Source organism: Coenobita brevimanus, chromosome 72, assembly GCF_032717465.1.
Source record: "Coenobita brevimanus isolate Jiangsu-jjx chromosome 72, ASM3271746v2, whole genome shotgun sequence".
NCBI lineage: Eukaryota > Metazoa > Arthropoda > Malacostraca > Decapoda > Coenobitidae > Coenobita > Coenobita brevimanus.
In genome coordinates, this window is record NC_137025.1 from 4766298 (window position 1) to 4784544 (window position 18247).

The following is an 18247-nucleotide window of genomic DNA, read 5'->3' on the forward strand; positions in this document are numbered from 1 at the left end:
ATTAACAGAAACAAGACCAACATTAACTCTTGATTTTTCCCAATAATGAATACTAACGGCTGAGCATAGCCTTTTGTTTGGGGAACTGTATACACCTTTACTGCCATAGTGATTATAATACACAGGGTTGCAAAAATAACATCCTAATATTATCACTATCATTGCTGACAGCTCACAAACCAAATTTATGTAACAATAAAAGGTAATAACTGAGTTCCAAAACTGATTAAAGCATACCCTTGGTGTGAGACATGTGCACAAGGCGAATACAAAGCAAGGATATACTGATATGTTTTTATAATCAGCAAAATTGCAACATTTACACACCACATCTCCAAAACAGTACTCTTTTTATCCTGACCTGTAGCCCCTAGCAAAAGGCTATGTGCAGCCCTCTATCAAAAACCATAAGAGCCCACTCACTGAAGCTGCTACAGACAATTCCTGAAGTCTTCTTCTCCATCATGTGGATTAACGGTGTTCTGGCCACCAGCCCAAGCACACACACTTAGGACATCACTCAACAGACTTTAATAATAAAGGCAGAAACTTACATGGAAATATTGTTACTTATAGGCAAGAAAATATTTACAGAAATAATTTCATCAATAAGCTTTGGCATTTAGGTTAAAAGAACTACTATACTGGGATGCACAGGCACCCATAATCAGTCATCCCTTTATACACAACCTCAGGCAATGTGTGACCTTACACACAGAAAGCCTCCTGCATCTCACCAATGCCACCCCTTTACTGTGCTGCCACTGCCTTTCTTCTCTCTCTTATCTACCTCTCCCTGCATTTATTCCTCCTGCCATTCCTTCAATATCCCTTACATCACACATCTTCCATCCAATCACTCAATTCTCACACAATGATCTGGTGTCAAATTTAAGTGCTTATAAGAAGCTTCAACTAGCCTGATATTGGGGGGGAGGAAAAAAAAAAAGAAAAAAAAGAAAAAAAAAAGGCAATAGAATGATACAGCATTGTCACATTTCACATACTAGTGCTAAATGAAATACTTTACTGTTCACAAGGCAGAAAATCTCAATGGAGTCTGCACTGACAACAACACAGACACCATTCACTGTGAACTGTTTCCTCAACTCATGTCACAGCAGGTCATCTTTTCCTGTACCTGACCACACTTGGGGCAAAGAGCTGAAAGACCTTATCATAATAAAAGCATCTGGTCAGCCATTCTCATAAGTTATACCAGTGATAATCCTTTTTGGGAAGCCTATGGTATTGGAAGCTAAACAGAAGCCATTTTGGTTCTAGACCCACAATAGTTTCACTACAATTCAGTGCTTGCGAGTGTTGATTTGTCACACTGACCCATCAATTAAATCTACAATCAGAATGGCAGGGTTGATTCCAAACACCAAATACTCCCAACTTCACCTGAGCATGAGAAAGGTCTCCCAACACAGCAAAAAATAATTACTACGTTGCGAGCATCACAGGTGTCAATGCGAGCCAAAGGGATTATAACAGCTTGGAAGCAAGTGTGTGTATAAAATTAACAAATAAATAAGAAAATATGGTACATGACAACTCCCCCTGCCTCTGCCCCCCCACTCAACCCCACCCAATCCTGGAACCCTAGGGGACTCACTTTTAAACATTAGCACCAACAAATAACCAAACTTCAGGAAAATGAGCATTATTTACTAAACTGTTTTTGCAAGCTCATCACAATAACAGTCATTTATCATATCTCTGCTTCAGTTGCACAGGAGAGTGAGTCTTAATCAAGAAAAGTTGAATAAAATTGTCATGATAATTTGTATTTAAAAATAAAAAAAAATCATGGGGAGGGATAAAATCAGGTATGAGACTTACCGAAGTTACTTGACTGGAGAGGGGGTTTAACTGAGCTAAGTGTTGAAAGTGTACCCCAAAGGCCTCCAAGCACAGCCTGGGTGATGCAGTGCCAGAAATACTTGACTGGTACCTGTAGCTGCTATACCACACTCCCCTAAGTTACCTCCAATCAGCCACAAGTTGAGAGCTTCACAGCATTAACTGGGGAGATGTCGCTGGATCACATCCTTGGCGAGTGCAGTAATGTACATGTACATCACTGTAGCTCCTAATTAGCTGTATACATTGGGATGGTACTCTTGAGGATATTAACTGAGGCTATATGATACAGGAATGAAAAGTTTACCCATAACACAGGTGAGGCCCCGAGGCTGTACGTTACAGGACCAAAAGCATCAGGTGTGAGGGGCACTAAGCAGCATTCCGCTCTGCTGCCTCCCATGCTACCACCCCATCATGTAGTGTGTCTGGCCGGCCCTCGGGTGCGGCCACCGCTGTCCGTCAACACTCGGAGGAATTATTTGTTTCTGCATTGTTCACTGTGACTGGTGCAGATGGTTTCTTAGCTCTTGTTAGACGATCCAACTCAGCAGCCGCATCCGAGCGCATCGCAGCTTTGTCTGGGGAATCAATTCATTCACCTATCTTGAACACCAGGTTGTACAGTACTTATCAAGATGATCTGTTCATTTACCTATCTTAAACACAAAGCTGTACCATAATTGTCATCATCCAAGCCAAATTTTCATCATCCAAGCCAAATTTTCTGTAACAATGAAGTGGTTAAGATCCATAAAAAAAAAAAAATGAGAGAGAGAGAGAGAGCTATAAATCAACACAGTTGTACCATGATGACAAATTAGCCTAGAGTAAAGTACACAGTATATCCTCATTATACCCTGCCTTCCCCCCCCCCTTTTTTTTTAATATTGTAATCTACATATAATACAGCAATCTGTTTATTAAAATTCCATTGCTGATCTACTTGCTTCCTTTAGTTAACAGTACCAATTGTATTAAAAAAAAAAAAAAAAAAAAAAAAAAAAAAAAAAAAAAACTGTGAAATGCTTGAACACATTCCTCACTTATAATAATAACTGTTTGTATGGGTTAGGCAAATAGTACACATCTACAGCAAAGACATGATATTTTAGTAGCAGTGTATACATGTAACAATATAAGGAATTAGCTGAAGAATCTACCTTTCAACTTCCAAACCTCAACTATGAAGTTCCCTACCAGAGATCATAAAAGGTACAGCACTACTGCAAAAGTAATATGTAACTACACTCTTGGTAATCAGTCAAACAATTGCATGTAGGCCTGGAATTCACACACCAGTACAGTAAATGCTTGAAAAATCAGCATTTTCAAATGTAAATCTAATTATACATGAAAAAATATAAATGCACTACTACTGACCTTCTTGTGCATTAAGAATGGCCTGCACTATTTTTTTTTCCCTTACTACCCCACTACTACTCACATGGATACTGTTGCATTCCCAGTACTGTATTTGAAAACATGGAACAATCATCATTAGACTGAAACTAAAGACACAATACTCCCTGATCCACACAGATCTATAACACCAAATAGCACACCATCCAAAATAAGTGAATGCCATTTTCTGAACAAAGTCACTCCACATGTCCCCCTTTGTTCCTTCACAACATGGACTCAGAGCACTGTACAATGCAAATACCTTACTGACCAATTTCACACAACAAGCATCAGATGGCATCAACTCTGCCACCCATTCTGTGTACACTTCTCACACCAACAAACATTATTAAAACCTTCTATGCTATCCTCAAGCACAAACAAATCACCAAGATATACAACACAAACGTAGAGAACAAACCAAATGCTGGTTTGCCAATTATTTGTCCAGTAGACAAGCACATGTTACACTCAGAGGAAGTCATCACAAACACGAAATTTCCTAATGGAGTTCCACAGAGCTGTTCTCTCATCCAAACTCATCAACATATACATGCCTGATATTCCCACACCCCAATCTCCCACAAACATTGCCTCATATGCAGATGGCATCACCATAATAACCACACACCACATTGAAGACAGCCTCCACACTGCAACAGGAGTTCCTCAACACACTGCGAACTTGGGTCAAGGACAACGGGCTGAAGGTCACCCCAGTCAAATCTACCATCACACTCATCACCAGCCATCAACTTGAACACAGGTAGTCCCCCACATCACACAACAAAGTATGTATACCACATAGATCCTCCACTAAGATCTTTGGAATGACATATGACACCAGACTTATCCTCAAAAACAATGTACAGTCAAAAGAAAAACTATCGTTATCCTCACGAATGTTCAATGCGAAACAAACGTTAGCTGGGCTATGTGGTTGGGTCCTTGCTGTTCGCCCCTTCCCTATCTAGTGTTGCCATATCACAATCCCATTACAAGAGTTGGAATAATGAGCAAGAATGAGCCATATGGTGGGGAAATATATAGGACGTCTGCATCATCCTGAGCGCCCTTCCAGGAATTAATAATGAAACTCGTACGTTTATTATTTTCCTACTATTCAACACTTATTATCTACAGAATACAACAAATAAATTATTTTGAAGGGTATTAAATCTATAGGCATCGACTTTTTTTTTTTTTTTAAATAGTCTAGCAGGGGTGCACGAGTTCATTTGTCTGCTTTAGATGGGTGGTTAAATGCTTCAAAGTTAATATGGATAGGGTGTGGCTTAATTAGTGGCGTCCATGCGTTGATGTCAAAAGGCTGTTTTGCAAGCAGGGGGTGAGTATACAAAGTATTAGAGCAATGAGACTGAACACATACTATTATTTTCCTTCTACTCAACATTTATTATAAACAGGAAGCAATACATATCATTATAACACTGAAATTTACTAATTTGGCTTGTATCAGCCGACTTACTATCATACGTCTGGCATGGGTGCACCTACTCAATGCCCGTCTGCATGTGTGTTGCTGACTCTACACCATTCTGTTAAATATTCATTTAATGAATTCGGTGCTGGATAATAAAACATATTGTCTCTATGCACAGAGGCCAAATGATCTAATGAGCTTTTATTACCTCTAGCACAAATTCTAATATCTGTGTCTCACATAACCGACATTGACGGGTTTGCGGTACAAACTTTCTTGTCCCATCATTCCACAACACCTCGTCACTGTGTCGTAGTGCATAGCTCTGAAAGGTAATGATAGTTTTTCTTAGACTGCACAAGACATCACAAGGTGATGCATCCCAAACTCAATGCACTCAGGGCAACTCCAGGGCCAGGCTTTGGACAACAACAAGGAACCTCCTTACTCTACAAACAATATATCGGATAAGTGATCTATTCCTCCTCACCATGGGCTCCCATCCTATCTAATGCCCATTTCAACACCTTTCAAATCATACTCCCAATGCATCACCAGTGGCTGTACCAAAACCACTCCCATAGCTTGTTTACTCTTTCTAAAAGTTCTTCCTGTCAGAGAATACCTTGACATATGGGCACACAATTCAATACAGCAGCCTGTTCCATACACAACACCCCTGTCAGTATATGACAAAGACACACACACCACACCTAAGCTCATAAAACAACCACCACACAAACATTCTCAAACCCTCTACAACAATATCCCACTTCCTGACATTTCAACACTAGCAGTGAAGAAACACCTACATACCCACTTCATGCACAGGGCAATACAACACCTCAATAACAACACCATACAACAACAACCCCCCTTCCCCCCACCTCCTGACAATCCACCCATCAGAGGTGTCCTTGACCCATTTGTGCCCAGCATCCTAAATATAGGACAGAGCTGGACATTATCAAAATTTAATAAAGAAGGGAACCTCGGGGTAGGGACCTATGAGATTTGCAACTAAAAGCCGATATGCGGAGGGCGGTACACATGGTGCCCTTCCAGCAAAGTTCCTCTCACAGGAACTCTGGGAGTTAATGGGTTAAACAGAGATGACTGAGTTCACCTAGTTAGGCTTACATCAGGACACATCCAGTCCTCAACCAACTTTACCTAATAATACCTCATAAATGCAATGCACTTCCATCCGAGAGTGAGACATAGAAAAAAAGGAAGCAATTAAATAAGCTGAGGAAATTCATATATGAGACATGTTGCAAGGGAACAGTTCGTAATGATTCACAAAACAAACTGACTTTACTTGACAAACTTCAAGGTTGTCAAATATTAAAATGAGAGAGAAAAGCAAATTAATGTTCACTCAACTTTATAATTCATCTGTAATAAGTTACAGTATATTCAAAATGACAAAATTGTTTAAGTGCAGGCTACAAACATGTCCTGATACTGTGAAAAGACTTATTTCTGTTATATTTATTAAAGCATGGTTAAATATGCCTTCAGTTAACTTAATCAAGGATTACCAAATTTTCACTTGCACGCACTGTTTCAACAAGTACTGCTTAGAAAAGAAAGTTTACACAAATATAATTTTCAGTTAAATACATCAATATTAACACACATTCACACACCACACATTGAAAGTACACACACCAAACATATGTCCACACTTTAGGTATTCACACACCACACACATACCCTTATCCAAATATCACTCACAAACTACACCAGCAAAGAAACCACATCAGATCTCTACAAAATGCAATGGACTAATCTTGCCTGAGGCTAGACATCAACAGCACCCTCCTACCTGTCCATACAGTTCCCTCATAATATGGACACAGGAACTAGTGACAATCACAGTATTTGTTGCTTGATTCTGTTACAATGTACAGTGGATACAGCTTTTGTTACCATCCTATTTCATCACCACACTGTCAACCCATTTTGTAACCAGGAACCACTCATTTCTTCACCATAACCTACCACAAAGATACTGTCTAATTTCATAGCCAATATGATACGAATGCAGTTTTGGGAGGGGAGTTAAATGGCCATGTGGGTGAATTAGCTCAAGGATATGAAAGGGAACATGGGAGATGTGTCTATGTCACAAGGAAAGGATACTCAAATTTGGGTGAGGCAATGAATACGACTGTGCGCAATATTCATTTTGGAAGAAGAGAGAGTAGGCTGCTTACATATGAGTCTTGTGGAAATAGTAGCCAGATTGACTATTTCCTGGTCAGAAGGACTGCTAGGAGGTTGGTGAGGGATGTTAAGTTACTGGGTGCAGAAAGTGTGTGCAGCAAACACAAGTTACTGATATGTGACATGGTCCTTATGGAGCAGTTCATGAGGAAAAGGACCTATCCACCTAGGAGGAAAACAAAGAAGGTGAAAAACCAAGCAGTGAGGGATGCCTTTTATAACGACAAGAGTAGAGTCGTGGCTAAACATGGAGCTGTTGACAGAAGTTTAAATGAACAATACAGAACTCCTGAAAACAAGCTCCTGAAAGTTACTCATTCAGTGTGTGGATGGACAAGGGGCCCTCCAAGACATAAGGTAACATGGTGGGGGGATGAGGGTGTAGAAGCTGCAGTTACAGTGAAAAGAAGACTTTCCCATGGGGTGAAAACAGAGAGGAAGGCTTGGCTGCCAAGCGTAGGACTAAATAGGAGGTATTCATGTCAAAATCTGAGTCACAGAAACTTTTACTCAATAACCTAAATATTGCTGAAAGGAACAATGTGGTGTTTAAGATGGCAAATCAGACGAGGAGGAAAAACAGCGATATCCTGGGTGACCAATGTGTGAAGAAAGATGAAAGAATGATCACAGCGGACGGTGAGGATATTAAAGACAACTGGCAAGAGCATTATAACTGGCTACTGAATGAGGAGTCTGACTGGAACAGGGATGGTTTGTCAGCTGATCCACTGTTTGGCCTTTGGCCTTTGAGGCAGCTACTGTGAGCAAGAGAAGACAGGATGCAGTTGGAAAGGACAGTAAGTGTGTCTGGGTTGACTGCTGAAATGCTAAAGGCCTCAGGAGATATAGAAGTGAGGTAAGTTATTGATTCAATAAATATGATTACAGTATATATGACTGTGTTGTCCCAGACGACTGGATGAAGAGTGTGATTGTAAATGTGTACAAGGGGGAGGGTGGTGCCCTGGAAAAGTTTGGACCAGATAATACAGGTATTGATGAGTCCTAGAAAGTATGCCTACAGAAAGAGTGAACAATGATGAGTTTGGGTTTATGCAAGGCAAAGGGATCACAGATGCCATATTCCTTGTCCACCAGCTTCAGGAAAAATATACTGGAAAGAAAAAGGATCTGTACTTTGTTTCTGTTGATTTGGAAAAGTCCTTCCTTTAGGAGGTGGTGAAGTGGGCAATGAGAAAGCTTGAGATTGAAGAGTGACTGGTTAAAGTGTATGTATGTGTGTGGGTGCTTGCACCCAGGTAAGACCGAATGGAGATTTGTGTGATAAGCATTTTCTGTCAATACTGGCATGCATCAGGGGTCAGTCTTCAGCCCCTATTGTCTGTCACGGTGCTTGAAGCTCTCATGCAGCTTCACAAATGGACTTCCACAGGAGATGTATGCTGATGACTTGGTGATGATTGCAGAGAATGAAAGGGAGGTGGAGGAAAGATTAAGGAAGTGAAGAGAAGAAATGGGTACACAAGGGTTTGAGGGTAAATCTGGATAAAAATGAAAGTGATGATACCTAGGACTGGTAGCAGTACTGTTAGAACAGAGGGAGAGTGCCTATGTGTGATTTGCTACAATGGCGTGGGAAGTAACTCCATCTCGTGAAGTATTTGTGATAACTGGGTGCATAAGAGATGTAGTGGTATTACTAGCAGACTGCGTGATAATGCTTATTTCATGTGAGCAGTGTGTTGAGGAAAGCCACATGGAGATTGTCGCACTTGAAAGGACTGATCATGCTGGTGAGTCCTTGTGTGTGTGAGAGAGTTTTTTTTATTTATTGGACATGTTATGTGCTACATGTGGGGTTGGAGCTGGCTCTGTGACTAGGGCGAGGAGTGGTTGGAGGAAGTTCGGAGACCTGTTGCCTCTCCTGACATTAAGAAGGCTTTCCCTCCACGCAAAGGGATCTTTATATGCAGCACATGTTAGGAGTGCAATGCTGTATGGCAGCAAGGCCTGGACAGTAAAGGAAGAGGATATTCATAGGCTCAAACGTACAGAAACGGCAATAATTAGATGAATGTATACTGCGTCCTTGGATGCAAGGCCTGGGGGGGCTAGGTTTATGGCTGAAGTGTTAAGAGGAAGGATGGGACTGGCATGAATTGGTGCTGTGATGAGGAAGGGCAAATTGAGATGGTTTAGGCATGTGGAGAGGTTGGAGGATGACAAATGGGTGCACAAAGCAAGAAGTGTAAATATCAGGGGTAGAGCTGTGAAAGGCAGACCAAAAAAAGACCTGGGACAAGGTTGTAAAGCGTGATGTCCGTCAGGGATAAAGGACTGAATCGGGAGGCTGCCACAGATCAAGCAGCGTGTAGAGCTGCCATTAGGTGACCAAGAATGATGCATGTGAGCAAGTTGGGGCCTTTATAAACAATACAACGACAATAATCCAAGTGAAATTTATGTTACCACCAGTGCCATTTTAAGGGTTTTGGACCTCCATCCTGTATTCAGTTCAGTGAGTTCCTGTAAATACTAAATGGTTCTTTCTCTCTCTTTGTTGACAGAAAGAGAGAGAGAATGGTTTCCAGTCAAACTACAACATTCATTACATTGGAATTTCTAATCATTCTCAATGTACACAGAATGCTGTGTGAGATGTCTTTTCTGGCCTACAGTTTACTGTATCCATGTTTTGGCAGCCCGTAACTACCAACCCTACCACATCAACACAGGCAGATGCCCCCATGTTAGTAAGCTCCCAAAAGCTATTCGGAGTGACTGTGAAATCAGTAGATGCTCTTGATTCAGGCCCAAAAGGTTAGGGATGAATACAAAAACAGCCCATGTTTGGGTGCTCTTCAAGATGCTCAAGATTTTAAAGACATGAATGGTAAGTGATTGATTATCTAACCAATTTCACTGGACATTCTACTGATAGTTTTGTTCTACTTCTGTGCTTTCTCCTTCCTTTTTCTGGATCCTCTTTATCCCATTTCTTAGTGGGAGGTAGAGCTGACTGTGAATCCAGCATTAGATGTGACAGTATGTATGGAGAAACCACCACATGCAGAGTAAACTGGGCCCCTGTTCTACACCTGGTGTTTTCTCTATACAAGGACGTTGAGTTATTATTATTATGATAATGCTGGTAATGACAACCACCTGTGCTACTGAAAATAACAAGAGTAGACTGCCTGAACATCAGATACTTGATAAATACATAAATACTGTATTGCATTATTCTAAATACTTCACACACACACACACACACAGTTGCACACATACCCATGCTCATTCCTGCCCCCCCCCCCCACACACACACACATGCACTTGCACACATGCCCATGCTTGCCCACCCACCCACACCCACACATACACACACACAGTATCACTGACCAGTGTTGTAAGATACTGGAAAAGCTGATAAGAAAGGTTTGGGTAAACCATCTAGAAGTACACAATGTGATAACAGAAAGGCAGTTCAGTTTCAGAAAGGGAAAATCATGTGTTACTAATCTATTAAGCTACTATGACAGAGTTACAGAAACATTACAGAAATGAGGATGGATGGACAGCATATGTCTAGATTTCATGAAAGCATTTGACAGAGTACTGCACCAAAGACTTTTAAGGAAACTGTGCCATCAAGGAGGAATCCAAAGCAACCTGTACTGCTGGATGCAGGATTTTCTCAGAAAAAGGGAAATGTGAACAGTACTATGGGGTAATTACTCATCATGGAGGGAAGCAACTAGTACAGTTCCACAGGGCTCAGTGCTGCCACCAATTATGTTATTAGTATATATATAAATGACACAGACAGAAATACTGGAAATGAAAGCTATCTAAATATGTTTGCTGCTGATGGAAAAATACAAAGAATTACTAACATAGATTCTTACTGAGAGCTACAAGAAGAATTAAATAAACTTCATGAATGGATCAATAAATGGCAAAATGTAATTCAATGTGGACATGTGTCATGTAGTTAAGTTTGGTAAAAGTGGAAGAAAACTTGACTGGGATTATAAGTCAGGAGGTTCAACCCTGCACATACCAGAAAAGGAGAAGGACCTAAGAGTGATTATCAATAACAGACTATCTCCGGATGACCACATTAATGAGAAGGTATGGAACATATATACACTGCTTGCTAATATGGGAACAGCATTCACATACATAAACGAAGACATGCTGAGAATGATAAGAACATCATTCATCAGACCAACCCTGGAGCATGCATCAGTAGTCTAGAATCCTCATCTCAAAAAACACATAGATAAGACTGAAAAGTACAATGGGCCACTACAAGATGGGTGCCAAGCTTAAGGGATCTAAGCTCTGAAGAAAGACTAGAAAAACTGCATCTACCAACACTACATGAGAGAAGGAAAAGAGGAGACATGATTATGAAACATAAATGCATCTCAGGGATGAGAAAGTAGACATAAATGAGTATATAACCTATGGGGAAGCATCAGCAAGAGGAGACTACAAAAAACTACATAAAGAGAGAGGTGATAAAGACGTAACAATATTCAGTTTCCCAAATAGAGCAACTGATCAGTGGAATGTGCTACTGAATGAAATAGTGTGTGCCAAAACAATTAATAAATTTCAAGATATGTATGATAAAAGTGGTTTAATACACAGGACAGTATGAACTTGACTCATTCCTGTTAATGAACAATTAGGTAAGAACACACACACACACACACACACACACCGCTCGCTGGTGCAGTGGTAACGTTCCCGCTTGCCAACTGGCGGACGGGAGTTCGTGCCTCGCTCAGGTTGCGAAAAGTTTCATTGACGAAGTGGGTGGTTGCTGTCCCCCTTGAGCAAGGGGACGGGTGTGTGCGTGTGTGAAGGTCACAGCCTTGCCCTTAGATCGGACTATATGAGCTCTCAGCTCCCTTCCGGGAGGGTAAAAGCTGACGATCACGACCATCAAGTGATCCTGACCGACCCAGTGAATTACACACACACACACACAATGTATTTGCTTTAATCGTGAAACAATAAGCACAGATTTACACTGCATTGCACTGTAAATACAAAAAACAAAATTATTACACCTGCAATATTTGTACTCAACTGAAATTAATCATCAACATTTAGAGGAGACTACAACTACTTTATAATAAATGTTTGTGTAGCTATGTTTGTTCAAAGGTGAGTGGAACAGAACCTGATTGTGATCCTTCTGTACACCAACAACTAAAATGTTTAATAAACCAATTGCTGAACAGGACACATACACATATGACAGTTACAAAGATGCAGTGTTATTTAGGCTGGAGATGAAGAACAGCGAGGAGGAGTGAGGGATGACAAAACTGATAGCTCTGTAAGTAGTCTGGAGACATTAACTGTGGCTACAGCTCCATTACTTATGCAAAACAGCAATGAAATATAAAAACTGTATTCATTTTCTAATCTTCTTCCTAACCAATAAAAAAGCAATGAATTTCTCGTCAAAGACATAAAAATACTTGGCAATAATTTTAAATACATTTTTCAAATCAGCATAAGCATACCTATAACATTGGCATAAATTTAGTTCTCAGGTAAGAGAAATGCAACAACGTTAACTATGGAAGCAGCAAAAGGTGAAAGCATTACATCAAAGTTCATGGGGAATTGGGGGGGGGGGGTCAAAGAGGGGCATACAAGTTGTGGTGGAAGAGGAGGACAGGGGAGTGTCACCAGCTGAAAATGTGCGTTAATATAATGTGACTTAAAACTGTAAAGAATAACAACAATTGTGACTAATGGTCCTCTACCTATACCAAAGAAGCTGTTTCCCACCTTTAGTGCAGGGTTGCCCAAGTAGGATCGTCTCCATACACTTCAGTCATGCAATTGTTGGTGAAAGTTAAAACGGAAATTGAAACATTACCAAATGAAAAGAAAGGTCATTGACAACATGAATCTGACTTTGTTCACCAAGTATTTTAAGCTGTAACTTGATAATTGATAAATTAACCTCAAAGGTACTATTATGAGATTTATGATACATTATTGTATATTCTCACAATCCCTACACAAATTTATGCAGCTTATGAGAAACCCCTTCAGTAAACTAACTACAGTAACACTGTGTTCAAGCCACTCACAATGGGAGGTTGTTTCTAAGCTGAAGACTCTTATCTGAGGCAGAAACAGTAAAACCAACACAGTTTCATAATAGTCACGAGGTTAAATAAAGATGTGACCACACAAAATATAACTATCAGTGAAACACATACAATGTGAGATATCTGCATACATAAGAGATAAAGCAAATGTATACAAATTAACAATTGAAAGAGTAAACTATGTTTTACTAAATATCAAATATCAACAGTTAAACTCTTTCAGGCAGACATCAAAACCTATCAATGCTACTTCAAAAAGTCTAAACCACAAACCAAATTACACCCCATCATCATAGCATTTCTCATTTTAACCACTTTAATCCCATGACAGTATCATTTTTGCTATTTCAGAGTGATTTATTCAGCCTGGGTGCAAATTTTCAGAGGGGTAAATATAAGCTTTAGTTACTTTCACTACAATGATCTCCCTAAAGATAAACAAAATCATCTGAAGGCAGCATGAATAAATCAATAACATATATCACCAGACTGAAGAGTTTAAAAACTTTAATGCTCAGAACCAGGATTACATTTAACCCTTTCACTAGAAGACATCTTTATCATCTTAAACAAACTTCCACTAATTTCATTCAACTTGGGATATCTAAATGTGAGGGGGTTACTGAAGGCTTATCCAATCCCATCCATTTAACATCTCCTCCATGCTGATAGCAAGAATACAAATGAAAACTCTGTCATCAGACTGATGAGGCTAAGAGAAAAATAATGGCCAATGTTAGGCCAAAAGAAAATATCTATGTGCAACAAACAGGATCTTTTACTGTTGGAGGTTTAGCATTTTAGCCTCAAAAATATACCTGAAGGTATCCACAACAGAAAAATACCTAATAAAGGAATATTTGATCCCGCTAACAGACAGGACTTCCTCCACATCCAATGAATAAAATTTACAGGAAATCATTTGGCTTGCCACTCAATGCAGAGCTACCCTAAAAACAGAGTACCACTACACTAAGTGAGTGGGTGATGGGTGCCCTGGGAGCACAGCAGTGAAATGGCAGGAGACAGGGCAACATGGAGGCGATTTGTTTGTGGCCACCCCTTACAGGATTAAGGTGTCTGGCAAGAGATAGATAGGTTTTAGCCTGAACAAGAGACCTGAATGTATCGACAACACTGAAAGGACTTACGAAGTTTTCAGCCACACATTCCTTTGAAAGATTAGGTCACTGCCCATATTATCATCTAGAATCCAGGTAATGTCCAAGTATTTTCCTCTTGCTAACTTCTGCATGATTTTATTCAGTTAAAAGGCAACTTTTCAAACATAAGGGGTAACATGATTGCCTTTGAGAACCCCTTTACAGTTGGACATCATTCTAAAGTTGAGTAAAATCACCAGGAGGTAGTAAGAATAAACTATATAATGCATCCTCTGATTCAAGGGGTTGAGAAATTTAGCTGAAGCATGCAGACTTTTGCAACTGGACACCCTTCCTAGGGTCAACCAACAGCCTCTGAGTGGGCTCAAATGCTCCACATTTTCAATCTACAGCATGCCCTCTAACCCATTAAACAACAGCTACTAGAAGTTAATTTTGAATAAAATCTCTATGGATAATGACAAATCCAGATTAAAATATAAATAAATAAATAAAATAATAATAATACAGTAATAGCAAGTTATGGTAAAGTGATTCTCAAGCCAAAATGATGGAGACAGTCCTGCTGCTGTCTAGACTCAAGATGACTCATACTGGGCACTAAGAATTTTTATTCATTGTGAAAAAGCTTAATAGAATCTTGGATGTCAGTAATTCATGACAAAATACTGTACACCCTTATTTTTTGGGATTCTAACACCTTAGCCTTACAAAGTTGCAGCAAAGACTTCCTGTACCGCACACAACAATGAAGATCATATTTCATCATGTGACCAACTATAGATTCAGTTTAAGCCTGTTTTCAAGCATGTTTTTGTTTTTTTCTTGGAGGGAGCAGTTTGCAAGCCCCTGGCCTTTGGCTCCTTCATCCTTGCATTAAAAAAAAATAATAAAAAAAAAAGGAAAAAAATCACTTTCCATAATTTCGACATGAATACTAAACCCACTGCCTAAGCCTACAGAACCCAACAAGCGACCCATCAGCAAAATCTATCCAGCCTCTTTCCATAAATCAAGTACATATTATCCACTCTATTTGTTTTGTGGACAATGATATTCGAATTTTAACCAGTAGAGGTACTAACTAATGAACTGCATCTCATTATTGTTTTATTGGTCGATGAAACAAAGACTATGATTCAGTTACGATCAATAACCCAACTATTGGTGTAAAAATGGGAGTTTTATTGTCCTTATAAAAGCTGCAGAGCTCTTGTCTGTTTTGTATGCATGCATTATCAGAAGGACATAATTCAGCAAGTACTGCCGAATGTAGGTTTGGAACCCCCGACCTATAGTATTATGCATGTCTCTTCAAGGGTGGTATTATGGTAATAACAAAGCTGTTTCAATGATGCTTGTTGACCTTCTTCTAAGCTGTGATAATTCTGACAAGGTCCAACTCAGGCTGTTCTCTGCAACAGTTAACTTCTGATCTCAAAACTTTGCAGTCAGCAGTCCACTATTCTTACTCTAAGCTATTATATCCCCCTCCCCCACCTAACGCTCCTAATACAGAAAGCAGATTATACCTGTATTTTATCTCAACCTATGGTAAATCCTCCAAAAATCTATTACACACCATTACAACATGACCTCATCACAAGTATGAGTACATGGCTAGGCTCCTCAGTTCAACCATTTAGGGTCAGAATGCATTTACTTGCTCCTTAGTGGCATTATATGAGGAACAAACCCCATCTTGTACTTAAACTCTTTATGGGCTACATTTGGTTTGGGTACCGTAACCTGCTCAACCACCTGGCATATAATGTTGTCATAGTTATGGTTAGTAACCAATGTAGGAAACAGTTTCCTAAGTTACAGGAAACCATTAAGCTTGTCACTTTGGGTAGAGTCACCTCACACTGAGTAAATGGATGATGGGCATCCCCTCACAAAACAATCTGATTTATTAACAACTAACCTTTGATTAAAAAAATAAACTAAAAAATAAAAAATAAAAAAAATAATATGCATGTGTACAGTAATACAGTTTACTGAATTAGTATATTAGCTGATCACATACCTATGTCATGCTGGAAAAACTGTCAGCTACCAAAACTACAGTACAAGCTGACATAATCACCAACTTGCATACGGATCTTGTGGAAGACTTAACATAATCAACTCTCCAACTACTCCATACCAGATGTCATCCTGATAAAGCACGCTTCACTTTTTCATCCACACTCCTACCACTTCAAGAGTAGCAACATTGTTTAATCTTCCCATTTCAGACACTCTCCTATTACAAACCTCCTTTACCCTTTCAGTAATATGAACCATATAGAAGATCTGGGACAAAAATCGATTACCAACATGAAATATGATGGAATTAGTCCACTGGACCAGAACTGAACCAGGGAGACTAATTTTGTATTTTTCCAACAAGTCAATAAAGCAATTTCACTGACCTGTCCCTTCTCCCTTCTTTCTTCAAAAACTGGCCTGAAGCCAACTGAAGCAGATTACTGGAACCAGTTTTACTAAATTTAACCTACAATGTCAACAGAACCAGAAATAAACAAGACCGAGAGAGAGAGAGAGAGAGAGAGAGAGAAACAGACCATTCTGCTGGAACTTAACTGGGTTATTAAAAGTGGATCCCAGTTCTACAAGCATACATTTCACTCCAACTGCTATAAAATAATTAAGTTCATCATACAGTAAACCTCTCTGCTCTTAAAATGTTAAAACTTATCTCAGTTACATTTGTGAGTTTTCTAAACCACCTTGGCCGAAGCATAGCCTGCCAAAAAAGGTACAAGAAATGAACAACTTCCCTACACTAAACACAATGCCGAAAGAACATCTCTCCTCCTTCACCTAACAGTATATTTCATAAACACACACACACACACACACAAATCATGTCCACCCAAAACCTGCAGCTGAACATCATTCTTCATGAATCATCACCAGAAAATGCTATTCTCTGACAGATATTAGTTCACTCAGCCAGACTACAATGTAGTCATCGCCCTGCCCTGCTTCAGTACCAACACAAAATAAACCCCATAACAATCCACTATGCTGTCACTGCACTGCAGCCCCCCACCACACCACAACACATTTACCTCTTGTAATTCACCCTCACCATTCAAGACAGCTCTTCATCAAAAACTAAACAAAAGATTTCCGAGCATACAACTATAGTGGGAGATTCCTGCAGTCCATTCGGGTTCCCACCCAGATGAACACTGGGTCCTAATAACATCTATTATTACTACTGTACTGTCACTGTGACACAAAACATCACATCTATGCCACTACGAAACTATCTGGCCATTATAAAATGGGTCAAAATGATTACTGTGCTTCAACTGAAAATCAAACTTAGCCCTTTCACAACAACAGGTCCTTCCCAAACTGAATTGAACTGTCTGAAGGAAGCATGAATTAAATAAATGCAAAGTTTCCCATCAGTCAAAGGCCATTGCATCCCCCAGTGGCTACTCTGCAGGACAGTGTAGCATATTCAGCCTTTAAAATAAACAGGTTGAACCTCTACCGTAGACCTAACCTGTGTGTACAGCTGCACAACGAAAGGCGTTTCAGTTGTTCCAGATGTAGTATCAATTAGATGGAAGTTGTGGGGTGGATGATGGATAGGGAACCAAGAATCTTAATACCCAACTGTTTGAGCCTTCATCACATCCAACTGTGTATGTAAAGCTGCCAAACCAAAGGTGATATAGTCCCCTATCAAAGTGTCCACATGGGGTATTTTGTGTCTGTGTATATGCACAGAGTATAAGAGTATAAGAGAGTATAAGAGAGAAGTGGAGGAACGATTGGGCAAATATGAATTGGAGCAGATGGGAGACGTGGAAGGTGTGTGTAAGATATTTACAGAAGAAATATGTGCAGCATGTGATGTGGTGTGTGGAAGGAAGAGAAGACGGAGGGGGGTGCAAGGAACAGCGTGGTGGACTGAAGAGGTGAAACAGGCTGTGGCACAAAAGAAGAAAGCATACAATGAATGGATGAGAAATAGGGGCGTGGAAGAAGTTGAGAGGCAGAAGAGAGAGTTATATGTGGAAAGGAAGAGAGAGGTGAAAAGA

The 18247-nt window shown here is 39.8% G+C and overlaps 1 protein-coding gene across 2 annotated transcripts in view; it reads right to left on the bottom strand.

Moving 5' to 3' along the window:
* Positions 1–929: 929 nt before the first annotated feature.
* Dlic (dynein light intermediate chain) overlaps positions 930–18247 on the bottom strand; it is an 83512-nt gene continuing 66194 nt past the window's right edge. Inside the window, exons 10-11 of one of the 2 annotated variants that reach the window (XM_080278051.1) lie at positions 12728–12767; positions 2344–2450 (exon numbers count right to left, since the gene is read on the bottom strand). In XM_080278051.1, coding sequence (XP_080134177.1) covers positions 12730–12767 — 38 coding nt within the window. In that variant the 3' untranslated portion in view covers positions 2344–2450; positions 12728–12729. Of the gene's footprint in view, positions 2451–12727; positions 12768–18247 lie in introns of both variants that reach the window. The other variant, XM_080278050.1, reaches the window with a different exon arrangement.